Source organism: Gavialis gangeticus, unplaced genomic scaffold, assembly GCF_001723915.1.
Source record: "Gavialis gangeticus isolate Ggan-Ray unplaced genomic scaffold, GavGan_comp1, whole genome shotgun sequence".
In the NCBI taxonomy this organism is placed as follows: domain Eukaryota; kingdom Metazoa; phylum Chordata; order Crocodylia; family Gavialidae; genus Gavialis; species Gavialis gangeticus.
The window spans coordinates 38851518-38869143 of record NW_017729006.1 but is presented as its reverse complement, the minus strand read 5'-3'; the positions used below and the strand labels follow the sequence as shown (position 1 = coordinate 38869143).

Below are 17626 nucleotides of genomic sequence, written 5' to 3'. Positions count from 1 at the left end.
TAAAGAAGTAAAACTTTAATATATTTTATTGGCTAGGCTACAAGCTAAAAACCCAGTGCTGATGAATTCTCACGCACCTGAAAAAAATGAAACCAGCTCTTTTCCTCCCCAAATCCTTTCTAGCTTTGTTGTACAGCAGAATTAATGTACTGGACAGCTAACAGGATGCAGGTGATGCATAATGGAAAGAATGTCCTCTCTCTTGCTTGTTCACTTCAGACTGATTAATTTGTTTTTCTTAAAGAGTTTTATAAACAGTATTATTCCCAGAATAGACTCACATGAAGTACCTTTAGATATAAGTTAACTTTATAAAAATACAAGATAATTAGAAATAAATAGGCTTTGGATTTTCATTTTCTGGAAGTTCCATTATTCCATTATATTTACACTCACTTTATATTGCCAAAGTAAAATATACTGACCTTAACAGTATATAAGAATCAGGTTCAACACACCTTCTTTGAAAGGTGCTTATTGTGAATCTTAGGCTATTAGAAATGCAATAGAAAGCTTCAAGTGTAAGTCAATTTAAGTGAATACATATATCTAAGATTTATTTGGCCAGTGTGAACAATGATCCTACAAGCTGTTACGTGTCTTTTTTTTCTTCTTTTTTTTGATGCAGCTGCTTATAGTTCCATTTAAGCAGCTCTAATGTGGCCAACTACTTTGATGTGGACATGAGGGTGTTGCAACCCTTCCTTGATTCCTATATAATCCAGTTACATTGTGACTGGGATTTTATTTTGTTCAGAAAATTGATATTAATCTTTGCTGCCATTTCAGAAGCAATGTTGTTAAAACACACAAGGATAAAACTTACCTATGAGTATAGAGCTGCAGTGAAATAACCAAACAATATCAGGAGTAGAGATACAACATTTTACATCAGCATAGTAAAAGTCTGTTATTCCTTCTAAATGTAATAAAACCAGAAAACAATTACATTTCACAAAACTGGGAACAAAAGCAACTACACTGTTCCATTGGAAGGTCATCCCACCTTCAAGATCTGTTGGCTAAATACTTCCAATTTTTTACAGAGGAATGTATTTAATTAACAGAAATGTGTTAAATAACAGTAATGCAGTATGATGGTTAATTCTTTGGCATAGGGATCATCATTTTTTTTTTCTGTTTGCACTGTGACTAGTCCTTATCTGTGACTGAGACTCTTAGGTACTACAAAGTGCTTTTAAACAGACTACTGCTGATACTGTAACTATTACCAGTACTGCTTTCTCTTCGATGAAATACTTGATTTTTTGAAGCTGGAAAGCTGTGGGAAAAGAGTGAGAAAACATAAAAAAAAAAAAATCACTCTAGACAGCACATCTACACATGCGTCTTAATGAGCATTAACTATTTTAATGCGCATTAAAGTGTCACTAAAAATTTGGAGCATTTTTCACATGTGCTCCAGGAGTGGGGGAGCACTTTGATTAGATGGCTCCGGGAGCCACTCTAATTCAAGTGCATGCAGCATCTTGTGTAATAGTGTCCCCGTGCTTCAAAATGGCAGCAGGGGTGCTTTAACTAAAGCTGATTTGATGAGCTTTAGATAAAGCATCCCTGCCACCATTTTGAAGCATGGGTGCACTGATGCATGAGATGTCGAGGCTGGCTGCAGCACAGTAATTACCACATTCCAGCAGGCTTGATTAATCTCCTAATTACAGTGCATCAGAGCAGCCTCCTGGTTCGTGTATAGACACATGTGCTTTTTAGTTGATGCACATTAAAATAGACTAACGCGCATTAAGCATCACTTATAAGCTGTACTCTTTAGTTAATGCCCATTAAGACAGGCTAATGTGCGTTTTCCCAGTACCTTACAATTGATGAGTTACTACATTTAATGTGCATTAACTAAAGGACATTAATGCATAATTAGATGCACCCTCTGTGTATTTTTTACTGCTTTTCTAGTGGAACATATAGATTTTATCCCTTTTTCTCTTTTGCTTACAATTTATTTCAGCTGAAATGTGTGAAAATGTAGATTTCCAATGCTTCTTAATTTTTTCTTAATTTTTCTTTAGAAAATTAGAATTTCCTCTCAGGGAAAAGGTAATTTTCCTTTGAAAATTTCTGTGATGGGACCTATTGATCCCATTTCTTAATTAGTTCTATACAGCCTGTAAATGGACAGTTGCTTAGTGACTTGCAGAAAATAACCCCACTGTGGTCATACTCTAATATGTAGTAGGTAGGTGTCATGGCATAAGTGGAACAATCGCTGCAAGCTTCAGCTGCACCTTTATTCACAAGATTCACAAAGGCCAAGAACTGAATATTAGAGCTGTTCGAAATTTCACTGGCAGTTTTGTTTTAACACTGTTTTGACTCATTTTGAGCTTGAAACAGCAAAATCAGAATGACACAGAGAGCTTTGAAACAGCCTCGAAATAAAATGAGGCAAGTTGAAACGTTTCAAAATTTTCAAAATTTTTCGAGTTTTGAAGCTCAAGGGAAATAGAAACTAAAGTAAGGAGAGGAAAGGGGAAGGGACAGGGGAAGGAGCGCTCTCATTATTGACTATGTAGCTGGCCAGTGACTGTCTTCCCTTCCAATCCCAGCGCTCTGGGGGAGGGACAGAAAAAACTGCATAAAAGGCAGCATTGTTTGAACTGCCCTGCTTTCTGCCTTGGTGTCAGTTGGGTGAGGGTGCACCTTAGCAAACACACAGTATCACCCACCCCTGTCAGAAGTTTTGCCTGTCAGCAGCTAGGGGTGCAGGGCCCTAGAACGCAGACTCCCCCTGCACCTATCTCCTTGACAGCTGGCAGACTTTGTGGCTGTGGTTTTCACCCCCTTATGCCTCAAGGCAGACACATCACAGCATGTTGATGTCAGTGGTGGGGAAAAGATACATTAAAGTGGTTCATCATCCATTCATCCGTTTAACCAGACAACTTCCTCTGGCGGGAACATAGGCTAAGGGGATGATATGGCTCCCATTTCTCTTTTCCCCCCTTACAGTTAACTGGTCTTGAGAGAAGAGAAATGATGCAGAAACTCTGCTGTTTCCTGATGAGCATTGAGGATGCAGTTTTGGTAGGCCCTTCATCATGTCACAATAGAAGACATTTTTCTTATTCCCAGCCTTCCACACCACCTGGCCTATAGATTCACACACGCACATGTACACACACCTGTACATGTCTACATGAAGAATGAAGGCTCAAACTTATCCAAACAACTAGGACCTGGAACATTCTAAGACTATGAACTGATTTAAAAGGTAAGTTTTGACCTGCCCTTGGTCATGTTACACCTGATGTGCTTACTCTGTTTCCTTATTTGAGTGCATTAATTCAGTTTCTGAGTAGCAATCACATAGGAAACTAGAAAATGTAGTTCATGGGGTTGAAGCCAATCAGATGTTGGCTTCCTGGCTTACACAGTACATTACCCTTGCAGATGAGTAATAACCACCAAAAATGTACTGTCTGGTATGTCTTACTGCTTACACTATATTTCGCATATGTAATTAGTGAAGAAGTTTGACACCATTTCTGTGATAGAGGGAATCACAGTTTCAATACATTCATGCAATATTGGAAAGCATCTCTAGGAAAATTCTGTTGTTGTGTTTCATATGTCATCTCTAATATTTATTATGTCTTTATGGTGCACTTCCAGATTCCATTAAGATCGACATATGTTATGCATAATCAATAACAATTTTGAATCCATAATTGTAAAATCATCTCATTATGACTATTCAGTGATAAAAAAAATCCATATCCTCAACTACTGCAAAGCCAGTAGCACTTGGTAACTCTCTGAGGGTGCCAGGAAAAATTAGTTGTGAATAATAATTCTCATTCAATGTCCTGTGTTAAAATCCTGATGTACAACTATACCATCTGGACTCTAACAACAACTCCATTTGTTAATGGTAAGTAAAGGAGGTGTATAGGGATCTGAGCTGTTGCTAGCTGTATGGCATGTTGATCACTGACAACAGTGAGATGTACATTGCAAGTACATTTACAGATTATTTGGACACTGTAGCAAGGAATGAACTTTTTTCTCAATTTTAATTGTGATTATTTCTTTTTGTTGTTATTTTTAAAACACATTTCTGCTATATATTTTTTCTGTCTCATTTTTTTCTGACCCCAACCATCCAGAGATTTTCTCTACATTTCCGTGCTGATTATGAAGATATATATATCCATGTATGTCTATATAAACTTTTAGGTACTTAAATTACATATACTCATACCATATCACTACTTAAAAAGTCGAATTCTCTTAGCTTTAGAGTTTAAAATCCAAATGAGTCTTTCATTTGCATGCCTTGATTCAACAGTAACATGCTAGATGAAATAAACAGGACATGGTGTCACAAACCTTTTGCCAAATACAATTGTGATATTTTAATATGAGTGATTTCCCATTTCTCCTGTTTTTTCAGTGTTCTGGGGGAAAAAACCTGGAATTAAAATTCAGCGAGAGTCTTCATAAAAGGTGTATCACTGATAGAATTTGGGACTTAAAAAAGAGCTGCTAGTAGGTTGAGTATAATGCAAGAACTCAAAAGATTCCTCACCTTTCATCTTATTGTCCTTATTTAGAAATTGTCCCCTTCATACTACATATTTAGCTAATGATGAAAAATGCCACTGTTTACAACTTTCAGTTTTTCCAAACAAATAACTGAAATCTGCAGTAAAAATAATTCATTTTGACGGCTTATCTTTTTGCCCAGTGGGAGTCTTTACTGAAGTGTGGCCATGAAAGCAATTTCCATGTTGATGAAGACTGAAGCCTTTATGATTCAGTGCCAAACAAGTGAGAAAAGCAAGAGGATCCCAATATCTCAGCCACACAAATAAAATCAAGCCTATATGCAGTGCACATGGCACTTGATATCTTAAAAAAAAGCCCACAAATAGTACTATTATGTATGGCAGTATGTTTTGCCAAAACTGCTTGTAATCCCTCATTTCAGATGTTAATAAGACAACTATAAACATTCATTTCGATCTTAAACTTGCTATATCACTTCCAAATCACCCCATATAAGGGATTTCTTTTAAAGTTTAAGCTACAGAATAAAATAATACTTGTAAACTTAGCCATTTTTAAATTAGAAAGGAAGCAATGTCTTCAGTCCCTATTCCCTACATCACACTTTGGGTTTTTGGGTTTCTATTCTTAATTCTTTCTTCTTTTTTTAAACAAAAAAGTCCTGACTACAACAAAATCCAACTGAATTTAAAAAACAAAGAAAAAAAATGAGACACTTCTTTATCCTACATCATGTTATGGATGTCTATGTCTAATGCTCCAAATAGAGTGGCAAAATATAAGCAGAATATAAATACAGGTTGGCTTGTTCATACATTTACTATCTGTTTTGAAGTAATTTGTATATGTAGTAATGTTTAGACCAGATAAATCTTTAAGAATATAGTCCATTACATATGGGCTAGAGACAGAAATTACATATAAAGCAGTATAAGTGAGCAGAAACCAGTTCAGATCTATAACACAACAGAAGTTCAATGCACATAAGCCACTTTCAGAATGGCTGAAACCAGTTTAAGATAAACTCTGATAGATGTATTATCAGACTCAACTGATTTAGGTTAAATTAGTTTATTGAACTTCTGTCCCAGATCCCATCTAGGTTCAAGTTAACTCACAGTTCCCCAGCATCCCAGGATGCTGTGCATCTCCCCTGCAAACCCCCATGCAGGATGGGTGGGCTAGCCTTGGCCCAAGCTGCCTGCTCCAGCTGAGCAGGGCAGTATGCTCTAGCACCCCCAAGCTTCTGGTGTGGGCCACTATAGGCATACGGCTGCATTTCCAGAATCAAAAGTGAATGTCTTTTCACTTGCTTATCAGTTCAAGCTACACAGTTTAGATTAACCTGAGAAGACTGAATCGATTCAGCTTCAGGCTTTTTGACTGCCTGTAATTAGCCATGAAGGTTTATATCATATTTGGAAAAATACATTTGTTTCCCCTTCCTCCAGCATTTTTCTACTATTAAGTTCTGTTTCTTTTCTCCAATTTTACGGAAGTAGATGGTCTCTCATTAATTTCACTGCAGTGGAATTCTATTCAGTTCAGTAGAATTGCTTCTTATTTACACATGCATAAGTGAGATTGGAATTAGCCTGAACACCAGTGTGTAAATTCATCAGCTGGGGATAAAAAATGAAGTACCAACAACAGATCTTTTCACATCCTTTTTTGGGGGTTTTTTTAGAGCTGCCTTTATTTCCAAAAATAGAAAACTGAAAACCAGAACAGATCAACTTAAACTACTGGATAATAATCTGTGGAGGCCTCTCTAGAGTCAACCAGATTGAAGGAAGGTTAGGGAAAAAAAAATAACTTCTTTCCTATGATAGCCTTCTTTACATTCATATCATTTTTACTTTTATAACTCCACCCAACTCTCCCATCTGACAAAAAGGATGTCTGGATTCCTACCTATTCTGGAGCATCTTGTCAATCCCCAAAGAATAATAAATAACACTCAAATGTTTAGAGGATGCATGACATGTAGCCCTATGTTCATGTCTACTCTGTGATACAATTAGCCCTTGGAAACTCAGGAGTAACACTACAACAGTGTAATTTACACTACGATGCATGTCATCTGTCTGCAGCAATACTAGTTAATTTCATCTTCAGGTTGCTCTTTTCTATAGGCCACAGGATACTTCTTGTTCCTCCACCCGCTAATGGTGAGAAATTGCAATAATGCTTACTGTGGGCACCTACAGTCAAAGCACTGTCTTATCTCAGTACGAGTGTAACTTACATTCGTACATAGAGTTATAAACTCACTAGTGTTAAAGTGTTATGTGTCTACACCCTATGAAATGATTTCCTGGTTCTAGAATACGCATGTGTTAGAAAAAGCAGAAAGTTTGGGAACTGAACTAATGTATGTTATTTCATTTTGTTTTTCAAAGTCTTTGTTCTTGACAGTCTAGGTATATTATAGGATAAGGTACAGATCTCAAATTCACTAAACTTTTAAAAAATGATGCATTTATCTACAGCTTCACAGCAGAATGCAATTAACCTAAATGTACATAAAAGTCACATATTTTTCACCACACACTAGACTTTACATGTGTAGCCCACTGCTTCATCCCTTGATACTACAAGCATTCTTCTCAAACAAGAAGGGGAAACATTTTAAATATGCGCGCGCACACACACACACACACACACACACACACACACACACACTTGAAAAGACTTACCGTTAGAGATAGGTTCTGACAGAAAACTATCAAAGGAGAGTTAAGGCAGGACCACAATGCTGTTTTAGAACAGCCTGGCTATTTATTACATGTACATTTATGTGAGCATGTGAACCTACTACCATTCTCTGAGAAACTAAGTACTCTGAGGAAGCCTTATATTATAGCAAAGTTCCACAAGATTGCTCTTCTACAGCTTGCTGGATCTCAAGTTGCAATTTATCCACCTTGGGGATGAAATTGCTTGTTTCTTTAAGGTGTCAGCACACTGAACAACCAATATAGATTTAGTCCCTTTAAAGCAGATCATCAGTATTTTTTCTCTCATGACTTGACACTACCTGGTTCTTCTACTTTGTTTAGAAATCAGGAGTAACTCTTTGTGAAATGTTCACACTTACCCTTTTTGAGTGCAATGAACTGAAGTGTACTTAATAGGTTTTTTTTTACTCAAGGAGAAGAATTTCACTGTAATAGATTCTATTTATTACATAAATAACATTTATTTTATTTTCTGTCTCCTAGAAAGGCACCTAAAGTTCCAAATGCATGCATTATTTACAGAGTTACATACAAATTTACTATGTCTGACCCCCCATACCAAGCCCTTCAGAAAATTCTACCTTCTCCAACCTTAACTCCAACCATCTCTTAGGGAAAGACTGGAATAATAGATAAGGTATGCAGTAACCCTAAAATTTAACACATTTGCTATACTAAAGCTTTGCTATACTAAAGGGGACTATTAAAAAAAAATAACCTTCGTAAAATTGCTCAGGCTAATAATGTAGTCATTCAGAGGCAAGTTACAAAAATATAACTATGCTATTAAAGAGATAATATAATTATGCAGACAGTCTGCTAAATTTCTCAAATAACTCCAATCCCAGTACATTACTGAGTCCTACAAAATGGAATCTCCTCTAAGCTTTGCAAATAACTCCTCTATCAGTAATATGAGTGTCATATCCTGGGGACATCTATATTTCTAAGACATGACATGGTGACTAGAATATAATTTTAAAAATAAAGACAATTTTCACAATTCCCCCCCCCCCAATGCATTTGCATTACTCAAATGAATAAGTCAGCTGCATTATGATTGGCTGATGTTATCTTCTCCATTTACACCTACAGTAGCAATTACCTTTTGAAAGGAGAGCCCAAGAGTCATCTGGTAACTTTATGAACCATGCGGCTTTTAGGGAGAGGCAGTTTTTCCTGGTATTATTATGTCATGACATAATCTACAGTATTAAGCTATCTTAGGTAGTTCCCAGTGATTTCTCCCTAACTTACCTGTCAATAATGGCACACATATCGATGATTACATTTGCAAAGCTTCCTAGCTTGCCTTGCTCCACTGCATGCAAGTCTACAGGTTGGTCATCCACATGAATGAACTGCATGCATCCTTGGAAAGATAGCTGGGAGCGATCTGAGTCATTCACCAGTGATGGGAATCCTGCAAAGCAGAGGAAGCAAGAGCATTATTAATACTGGTGGCTGACATACTTTACTAAAACTGAAGGCATCATTTTTCCTGTTACCAAAGAAATACTTTCCAGATATGAAGAAAGAAACTGATGGATGCTGTTTAATTAAACAATAACAACTACAGAAACACAACAGTGCAGGTTGCAACTTCTTCCATATTTGTTTCCACCTGGTGGATGGCTGCTGTCCTTCAAGTCTTAAAGAGACGCTACTTATGTTTTCACATCAGTCTAGTCACAACATATGTTTTGGTTAGTAACTATGAGGCATCATAGAACTGAGATGGAAAAATGCAAGTAATCTAGTCTAGTCTTCAGCTTGGTTTAAAATGCTGTTTTATATTACAGTAGAAAACCTCTGCCTGCTTGATTATAGTTTGATGTTAGTCATTCTCAGAAAAAAAGGCTATACTAACATCACAAGTCATGTATGTTAAGACTTGTTGTTAAGCCAGTGATATTACTCCAGGTTCAGCCCTTAGATAGGAAAATCTGTTTATATTAATAGACAGGAAAATCTGTTGACATTAGCAGGAGATTCACCCAAGTACAGACCGAGTACAATATGCATGATTGGAACAAACCATTTTATTACAATGAAAGAATAGATTTTTACATAAACATTTATTTCATGTGTACAAAAGCCTTTGTAATTAGGGATGCTTCATTTGTATTTTTACAGAAGGAACTGCATCCTTTCAAGACATTCTTAAAGCCAGCCCACTCACTACCTCATTAAAAACTGGGAAAACATTGCTAAATTATAACAAAGCTACTTCTATGTTCCACTCAAATTTAATACCCTTACAGTTATGTCTATTACAGTTAATTTTCCATTAACACAAAAGGAAAAGAAAAAAAAAAAACCAACAAGAAAAAAAAGGAAGAAATTTACTACAAGGATCTCCAAACCCTATAGTCTTTTAGATTGACCCATGGTGATTTTACTGAAGCAGAACCTGTTTTTCACTCAATGAGTCTTTCATCTGTACAAAGCATCAAGGCTCTCAGAAACACTAATTCTTTGAGATTGAGGATCATTTGAACACATGAGCAATTCACTCAAAGTAGAACTGAATGAAAACATGAAAATACAGCATTAGTCAATGCTGCTAAATTACAAATGAAAAGATTATCAAAAGATTCAGATGAGAGTTTTTGGAGTGTCCAAATATAAGACCGAAGCCCCAACTTCTCAACAAAAATAGTAATAAACAAATAAATAAGCAACTCCATTTGAAGGAGATGGAGCCTCAGCTTGCATCAGCTATAAACAGGCATCACAACAAACGGAGTAGTTTAACTTTATATAACAGCAGGGGGCAAATCTTTTTGTCAGGCATGGCATAAGGTAAGCCTTACCTGCTCCAGGTGTGCAAATGACACTCTGATCCTCTTCCCCTGACCAGTACATTGCTCTGTGCTCTCCTCCCTGCCTTTGCTGCTGTTCTGTCTGCTGCTACTCCCTGCTGGACCTGGCAGTTCCAGAAGGGCTGAAGATTTTGCTTTGCTTGTTTGTTTGGGCAAGGGGACTGTTTATATTACATACTATTGCATGGCCTGGCTGAGGAGACCTTAAGGGGATAAAGCCCACCTGCTTGGGAGCAGGCACATCAACCCTCTTACATATCCCCTTATGCAGTTCAAAAAAGATCTGCTTTGATCACGATACCTATCAAAATCAGCTAATAAAAGCTAAGAAGAAATGAAATTGTATATAGTTGATCATTGAAATGTGCTATGCAAAAAACATAGAAAGAACATAGGAAGGAACTGAAATATGTTCAGACTTATTGCATAAAAGATTCTTTGTTGTATATTGTTATCTTTTCCCCTGCCATGGAGGATATAAAAATGCACAATGCTCATTGATTTTAGTGGGACTTAGGCATTTCAACTCACTCAGCAATTGTAAAAAGCCCAGCCTAAATTCTGAGACACATGGATTGTGCCTTACTGCATAGCTAATAGTAACTTAGCACATTATAATTGTTGTTAATGATACACAAGAATAAAAGCAATGTTTTCTCCTTCAGATATTCAGTTTTAGCCTTTAAGACTCTCTCCACAATGAAAGAAATAAGAATTAAATGAAGTTCCATAACTAGGGCTGACAATAATACTGTCACTGTGCAAGGCCAAATAACTGAGACATGTATTGTTCAAACATTGTATTGGTTTTCTTTCTGACAAGTAAACTTTGTGGGTTGAAAACTTCACTTACAATGGAATATAGGAGATACGCTGTTGATGCTTATGTTCACAAATGAAAATGCTGATGCTTATGTTCAGAAACATGCTCATATCCGGCATCTTCAGGTCTTTCTGCATGGTTGTTTTCAACAAAATCAGAATCTAATTACAGTTCTTAAAGAAAAGAGATGGGCTCATAATACAAAGATCAAATATGGATCAAATCTGAATAATCCCAACAGTTCCCTCAGAGTTTGGGGTCAGGGTTTTATTTTGGACTGGTAGAAACAGGAAGCAAGTGGTTCCCATTTCTCTTCCATGATTTAAAATTACCAACACTTGTAAAACAATAGAACAGTGAAGGTGACAACATAACTTACTCCTCAACCCAATCAGGCTGTATCAGTTGAGATATTTTTTAAGGCAGCAATCCAAAGAAAAAACAAACATTGTTTTTTATGATACAATGAGGAATAAACACTCATACTCAAGGTACACCTTCAAATGTTTTATGCATTGTTTAGGGCTGATCCCTGGTCCCAACAATGAAACACAATACTTGAAACTGTAATCTGAATATGCATATACAATTTATTCTACATTATTCAAGTTGCTTTTTGAAGGACAATGCAAATGATATTTTTTTTGTCAGAGACAAAAAAGCTTTGGTTTATACTTTATTATGAGATTTTCATTTTTACATTATTAATTTTTATTTTTAAGCTAATGAGAGACTGGTTTAATGTGCAGATGCTCCTTGGTATCTATGGGCTTGCAGTGATTTTCAAAAAACAAATTACAGAAATAATGTCTCTTTGCCAAAATATCTGTCAGATTAAAATCTAACTGATGCAAGTTGTTAACTGGCATTCACTATTATCACCTTGAATTTGCCTCCCTTTAGAAGCCATTAATCAGCAGAAGAGCATGACTGGTGATCTCAAATATGCAAATGAGTTAAGATTTTAAAAAATATTTTGTGTGCATCTCAAAATGTAATCAAATGCAAGTAAACATAATACAATTGTATCAGAGGTGGAATTGATCCAGTGAAATCCAGATTCGTGAAAGGGGAACAAGATCTATGAGGTTTGTGTGCTAAAAGTCTATCAGCATTATTTAAAGGCCATATTATAATTAACTGGATCACACATATATATGAGGGGTGTGTGAAACAGTCCATATTCAATTCAGATTTGGATTCGGCCTGAATCAGAGACAGTGATTCAATTAATTGATTTGGATCACTGTCCCTGACTCAATTCGGCTGAATCTGAATCTGAAGATTCGATGCTGATTCAGAGAATCAGCAATTCGGCCATAGACACAGCTTTAAATGTTTTTTCTACATACCTCGATGTACCAGGCGTGGCTCATGAACTCTGCGATGCTGGGGTGCATGGACTTCCGGTCCTTTTCTGGGTCCACCATCCAGCATGCTGGGAGGCCCCCTGGCACTCCCTTGGCTCAGCGATTGGCCATGGGGGGACCCCAGGTGCCCTCCCAGACCCAGGAGGCTCCAGCAGCTGAGCCAGAGGAGTGCAGGGGGGCCACTTCCAGGTGGTTCTGGTCTGCTGCTGAGCACACTGGGGACCCCCCACTCCCATGCTCCTGTGGGACACTCCATCTGCCCCACCATTGGAGCATTCACGAGCTGCCTGGTACCTTGGCGTATATAGAAAAAACATTCAAAGCTGCGTCTATGGCCGTGTGGCAGTGAGGTGCCACCACAGGCTCCCGAATGGGAGAGGGGAAACCCCGTGGGCCCCAAACCCTGGAAACAGACCCCCAGTGGGGGGTGACTTACCCTCTGCCGGACAGCTGGTGCAGGAGCTGAGACCATGGCCGCAGCCGTGGCTGCATGAGCTGGCATTATGCTGGCTGTTTAATCAGCTGTTTTTCATGTGGGGAACAGCTGGACCAGTAACGGTGGCCATACTGGCTGCCGTGGGAAAACTGAAAAGCCCCACTGGAACCAGGGCAGAGGTGGAGCCGGGGAAAGCGAGTGATGGTGGGCAGCACGTTGGACGTGCTGAGGCTCCTGTGTGGAGGAGGAGCGGTGCAGCCTGTGTGTCTCCCACAGGCTATGCAGGCGAAACCTCTGGGCTCCCTGCAGGAGGCAGAGCAGGGGAAGCCCTCCAGCTCCCCGCTGAAGACAACCTGAGGGAAGCATTGAAGCTCCCTGTAGGGAGCAGGAAAGAGGAGGCAATTGAGGCCCCTAGAGGAGGCTGGAGCCAAGGAGGCAGCTCCACAGCCCTCTCCTCCTCAGGGGAGTATTTCTTCTAAAAAAGGGAAAAGGAAATTAAGGAGCTTAGAGGAGGCAGGCCATGCTTCGAAGTCAGAGGGAGAAGATTCATCTGCATCCACGTCAGAATGGGACCTCACTTGAGGCAGGCTGTGGGCAACCCCGCAGGGCCAAAATCCCCTCTCTATGAATATCCATCTGGTTGGTGTGTGGATGGGGTGTAGGGGAGGCAGAGCCCCGTGGAACATCGTGCCAAACAAAATCATAAGTACTGCCGTTTGTCAGGAGGCCCTCCCAGGGAGATCTCCACTGAACCCTTCTCCTAATGGTTTAACATCAAAGGCAGGGCAGGTGAGTTGAGGGGCAGGGCTATGCACCAGACAGGCTGTGCAACACGTCAGGCCCCAACCATCACAGGCCAAATTGTCAAATCTTTCCAAATCTCTCTGAATCGATTTGGAGGGTTCTGATTCAGTTAAGAGAAATTAAAGGGTCTCCTGATTTGATTTGGATTCAGAGATTCAGCCCCCAAATTGGGCCGTATCTCAGCCGAATCAAATCAGGGTCCACACTTTGCACAGCCCTGATATATATAATGTACAGCTATTCTCCTTCCTTCCATTTTTCTATAGATAAATACAAATTTCCAAGGGTCTGTCCACATGTTCACATAACTCCAAGAAACAACTGAAATCACACAAGTTGTTTGGAAGAGGGAACAGACGTGTAGCTAGATTCTCACTTTTATCACACTGGTGCAACAAATCCACTCATATCCTAATCAATTATATATGCACCATGAGCTCAGGATGTGGCCTTCAACATGTAATATGCAATCCAGACCCCAATATTTGGAAAACCAGGTACTAGCTGCTATAGCCAAAGAAACCACTATAAAGAAAATACAAGAGCTCTAAACTGAAAAGATGAGAGGTTTTGATTTTAATTTTAATTTCATTGCATGTCTGATAATTTGGCTTCATAGAATTTTGTTCATTTTCCAATGAAGCCCAGTCATTTTTTTTAATGTTTTTCAATATCTTAGTAAAACAAATAAAATCCTGATGCAGTTATGTCAGAAGCATGGACACATTTCTATTCTTTTTTATTATATTATATCTGCATTGTAGCATTCATATAGCCAAATAATGGAGTACAGTGAAAGATGTCCTAGTGGTATGTACTTGATGTTCTTGATTGCTAGTAGTTGCTTTGTTTTCATTCAGTCAATGAATATAGAGTATATTTGGCTATCCAGAGAGAAGGGATGCATGTTCAGGTTCAATAACATTCAAATAAACCTAAATATTTCAGTTCAGATGTTTATCTTGCTTGTCTAGCAGCTGTTTATGATGCTGAAAGAGCATTCCATCTGGTCTTCTCAGACAGGATTTGAGTGGAGAAAGTGAAGAAACCACATCCCACAATATTTCACAATAATTAACGCAGTCCATAAAAAGTAAGCACAAGCACCTCTCTCAAGGGAGTTCTGCAGGGATTAATTAGCTGACACTTGTAACGCTCTCTCAGGATGAAAATACTAAATATTGTTATTATTACTATTATTATTCTAATAAATCAGGATAAATGTTCAACAGGGATCTCAGACAAATACACTAATGAAGTTTCTTCTTTCTTTGTATTGCTCTCTGTGGAATTATTCTGCAGATTGGATCAATTTCTATAAAAGTGTTAGAAAGTTAAAAAAACATTTTTATTTGTTTTTTGTCTGAGGAAAAATGATAAAATAATTTGGTTGACACTTCAGGATCTTTAAAGGAAGAATGGGAAATGGAAGTTAGTATCTCTATAGCTTGAGCAAAAACATTTCAAAATTATATTTAGAAAAACCACTGCTTGTCAAATTCCAGCCACAGAATTATATTCTGTTTCAACCAGCTTCAATGGCATAGAACGCTGTTCATTCTTCCATTGAGTCATTAGGCCCACTTTCATGTTAGTGGTGAGTAACATACTTCTTGTTCGTAATTCTAGTATTTGTGTAGGCCTCTGAGCACAATTACAGGGAATTCACTGTTTTGAGACTGTTTAGGTTTTAAAGACATTTCAAATTTATTTGGATATTTTAAGTCTCTGTTTAGAAATTCAAATAAAGTATATACATGACTAGTGCTCCATTTTATGACTTTAGGCACAAGCAAGAAAAGACAAGCCTTTTGCTATATGGGGAGCAAGTGTAGGTAGCAAGATTTACTTTAAAGTATTATATGTTCCAACAGTTTCCATTTTGATGTGAACCCATTAAAAACACAAATTGTTAGTGGTACATTTTACACTAAGAGCATTGGTAATGTGCCAGGGGAGCATGGGGGGAGCATGTGCCACCCCCCAGATTTCTGTGCCAACAGTGGGGTGCAGGGCATGGGGCTGCAGCCAGGCCAGAGCCAGTTAATTCAATCCTATACCGTAATTCTTCCTGTATTTTTATTAAACATTTCGGAAGATATAAGAGTAGAAAGCTATACAATGATTAAATTGCAGCATATTCATACATTATGTATTCTCTCTGGCCAATTGTACCTAGAGGCTTTCTATTTTTAACAAAAGAGTCTACAATACTCTTTACATTTACAAAATGGATTATCTCCTGTTTCATTTGCCTCACCCTCAAAAACAAGCTTGTCATATAGATACTTCCATTTACATATGTATGGACAATTTTCAGCAGAGTGACAGCAACACAGAACATACTATCAAATCATAACTCACTGCTGTAAGTAACAGTGTGAGGTACCCACTGTTGACAGTAACTATGAAGCCTCAGCAGCTACTCCTCCATCAACTACTTTTATAGTAGTAACTGCTGTGAAAACTCCAAAAACCTGGCTGCAACAACACTAAGGCAGTTTGTTGAAAAGTTAGAATCATATGAGATTCAGTCAGCAAAAGGTTTAATTGAACTAATTCATCCTTACTGTAACATTACTGACTTCAACTTAGTTATGAACCAGGGAGAATTTTTTTGACAACATTCTTTTTCTTCCACAGAAAGCTTTTAGGTCTGGTCTACAGCTGGGGATTTTTGCAACTGATGGCTAGCCTCACCAGTAAGAAATCATTGGAATAGGCAGAGTTGAAGAATGAAACCAGGAAGTCAAAGACTTTTAGACCTTAGCGGTTCATAAGTGTTTCCTGAAAGATGTTTCTTTTACTTTTCTACTGTAATGTTCCTCATCTCTGCAACAGTTTTATAACGCCAAGATGTAATGGAGATTAGGCTTTTATGTATTTTAAACTTAAAAACCTCCCTTATCTTTAGAAGATATAGGGACATAGTACATGTTCCATTTTAAATTGTACATCCTATTTCCACACGGCATTTTCTGAATTTTAAACACCTTTCCCCACTATAGCTAAGTAACACTAAGTATCACCAGAAGTTACATATATCTGTAAAAAATGGCATTTATCTATACATGGATTTTATGGAGTAGAGTGAAGCATATTTATTAAATATGCCATACTAACGTTAATGTCAGTAGTTTCAGATAAATAACTAGATAATTTTAATAATGGTATATTTTACCAATCCTAACAAATCATTCCAATATTTGCAATGCTTTGGTTTTCCTTAATTAATTTAAATGTTGCTATACATAATTTTAGATTAAATTATATTAGATTAATGATCAGAAAAATCATAATAATATTACTTAAATTTGTGAACTAGCTAATTCAATTCATGTACGCACATGTGCATGCAACATGCATAGTTAAGATTGTTTCTGTCTTTATGACAGCCTTACATCAGTTATATTACGAACATTGTAACTGATTTAAAAAATAAATCCTAGACATTGTAAGTTATACAAACGGTTAACCTTCTTTGATATTCTTTTAATAACAATTTTGAAAGAATTCATAGAATCATAGAATAATAGAAGTAGGGTCGGAAGGAAGCTTGTAGATCTTCAAGTCTGACCCCCTGCCTGGGCAGGAGAAAAACTGGGCTCAAATGACTCCAGCCAGGTAAACGTCGAGCCTCCTCTTAAAGACCCCCAGGGTAGGGGCCAGCACCACTTCCCTTGGAAGTTGGTTCCAGATCCTAGCCACCCTAACTGTGAAGTAGTTCTTATGGATGTCTAATCTAAACCTAATTTCCAACAACTTGTGGCTGTTATTCCTTGTTATGCCAGGGGGCGGTAGGGGAAACAAGGTTTCTCCCAAACCCTTCTAGTCCCCCCTAGTGAGTTTATAGATGGTCACCAGGTCCCCCCTCAGCCTTCTCTTGTGAAGGCTGAACAGGTTCAGGTCCTACAGTCTCTCATTGTAGGGTCTGCACTGTTGTCCCCGGATCATGTGGGTGGCCCTCCTCTGGACCCTCTCACTGTTGTCCACATCCTTCCTGAAGTGGGGTGCACAGAACTGGACACAGTACTTCAGCTGTGGCCTGACCAGTGTCGCATAGAGGGGGAGGATCACCTCCT

General features: G+C 38.1%; 1 protein-coding gene across 1 annotated transcript in view; it reads right to left on the bottom strand.

Moving 5' to 3' along the window:
• Positions 1-17626, bottom strand: part of CNTNAP2 (contactin associated protein-like 2) — a 1521099-nt gene that overhangs the window by 809788 nt on the left and 693685 nt on the right. The window contains exon 10 of the mRNA XM_019508724.1: positions 8544-8709. Within this exon, the coding sequence (XP_019364269.1) occupies positions 8544-8709 (166 nt within the window). The remainder of the gene's footprint in view (positions 1-8543; positions 8710-17626) is intronic.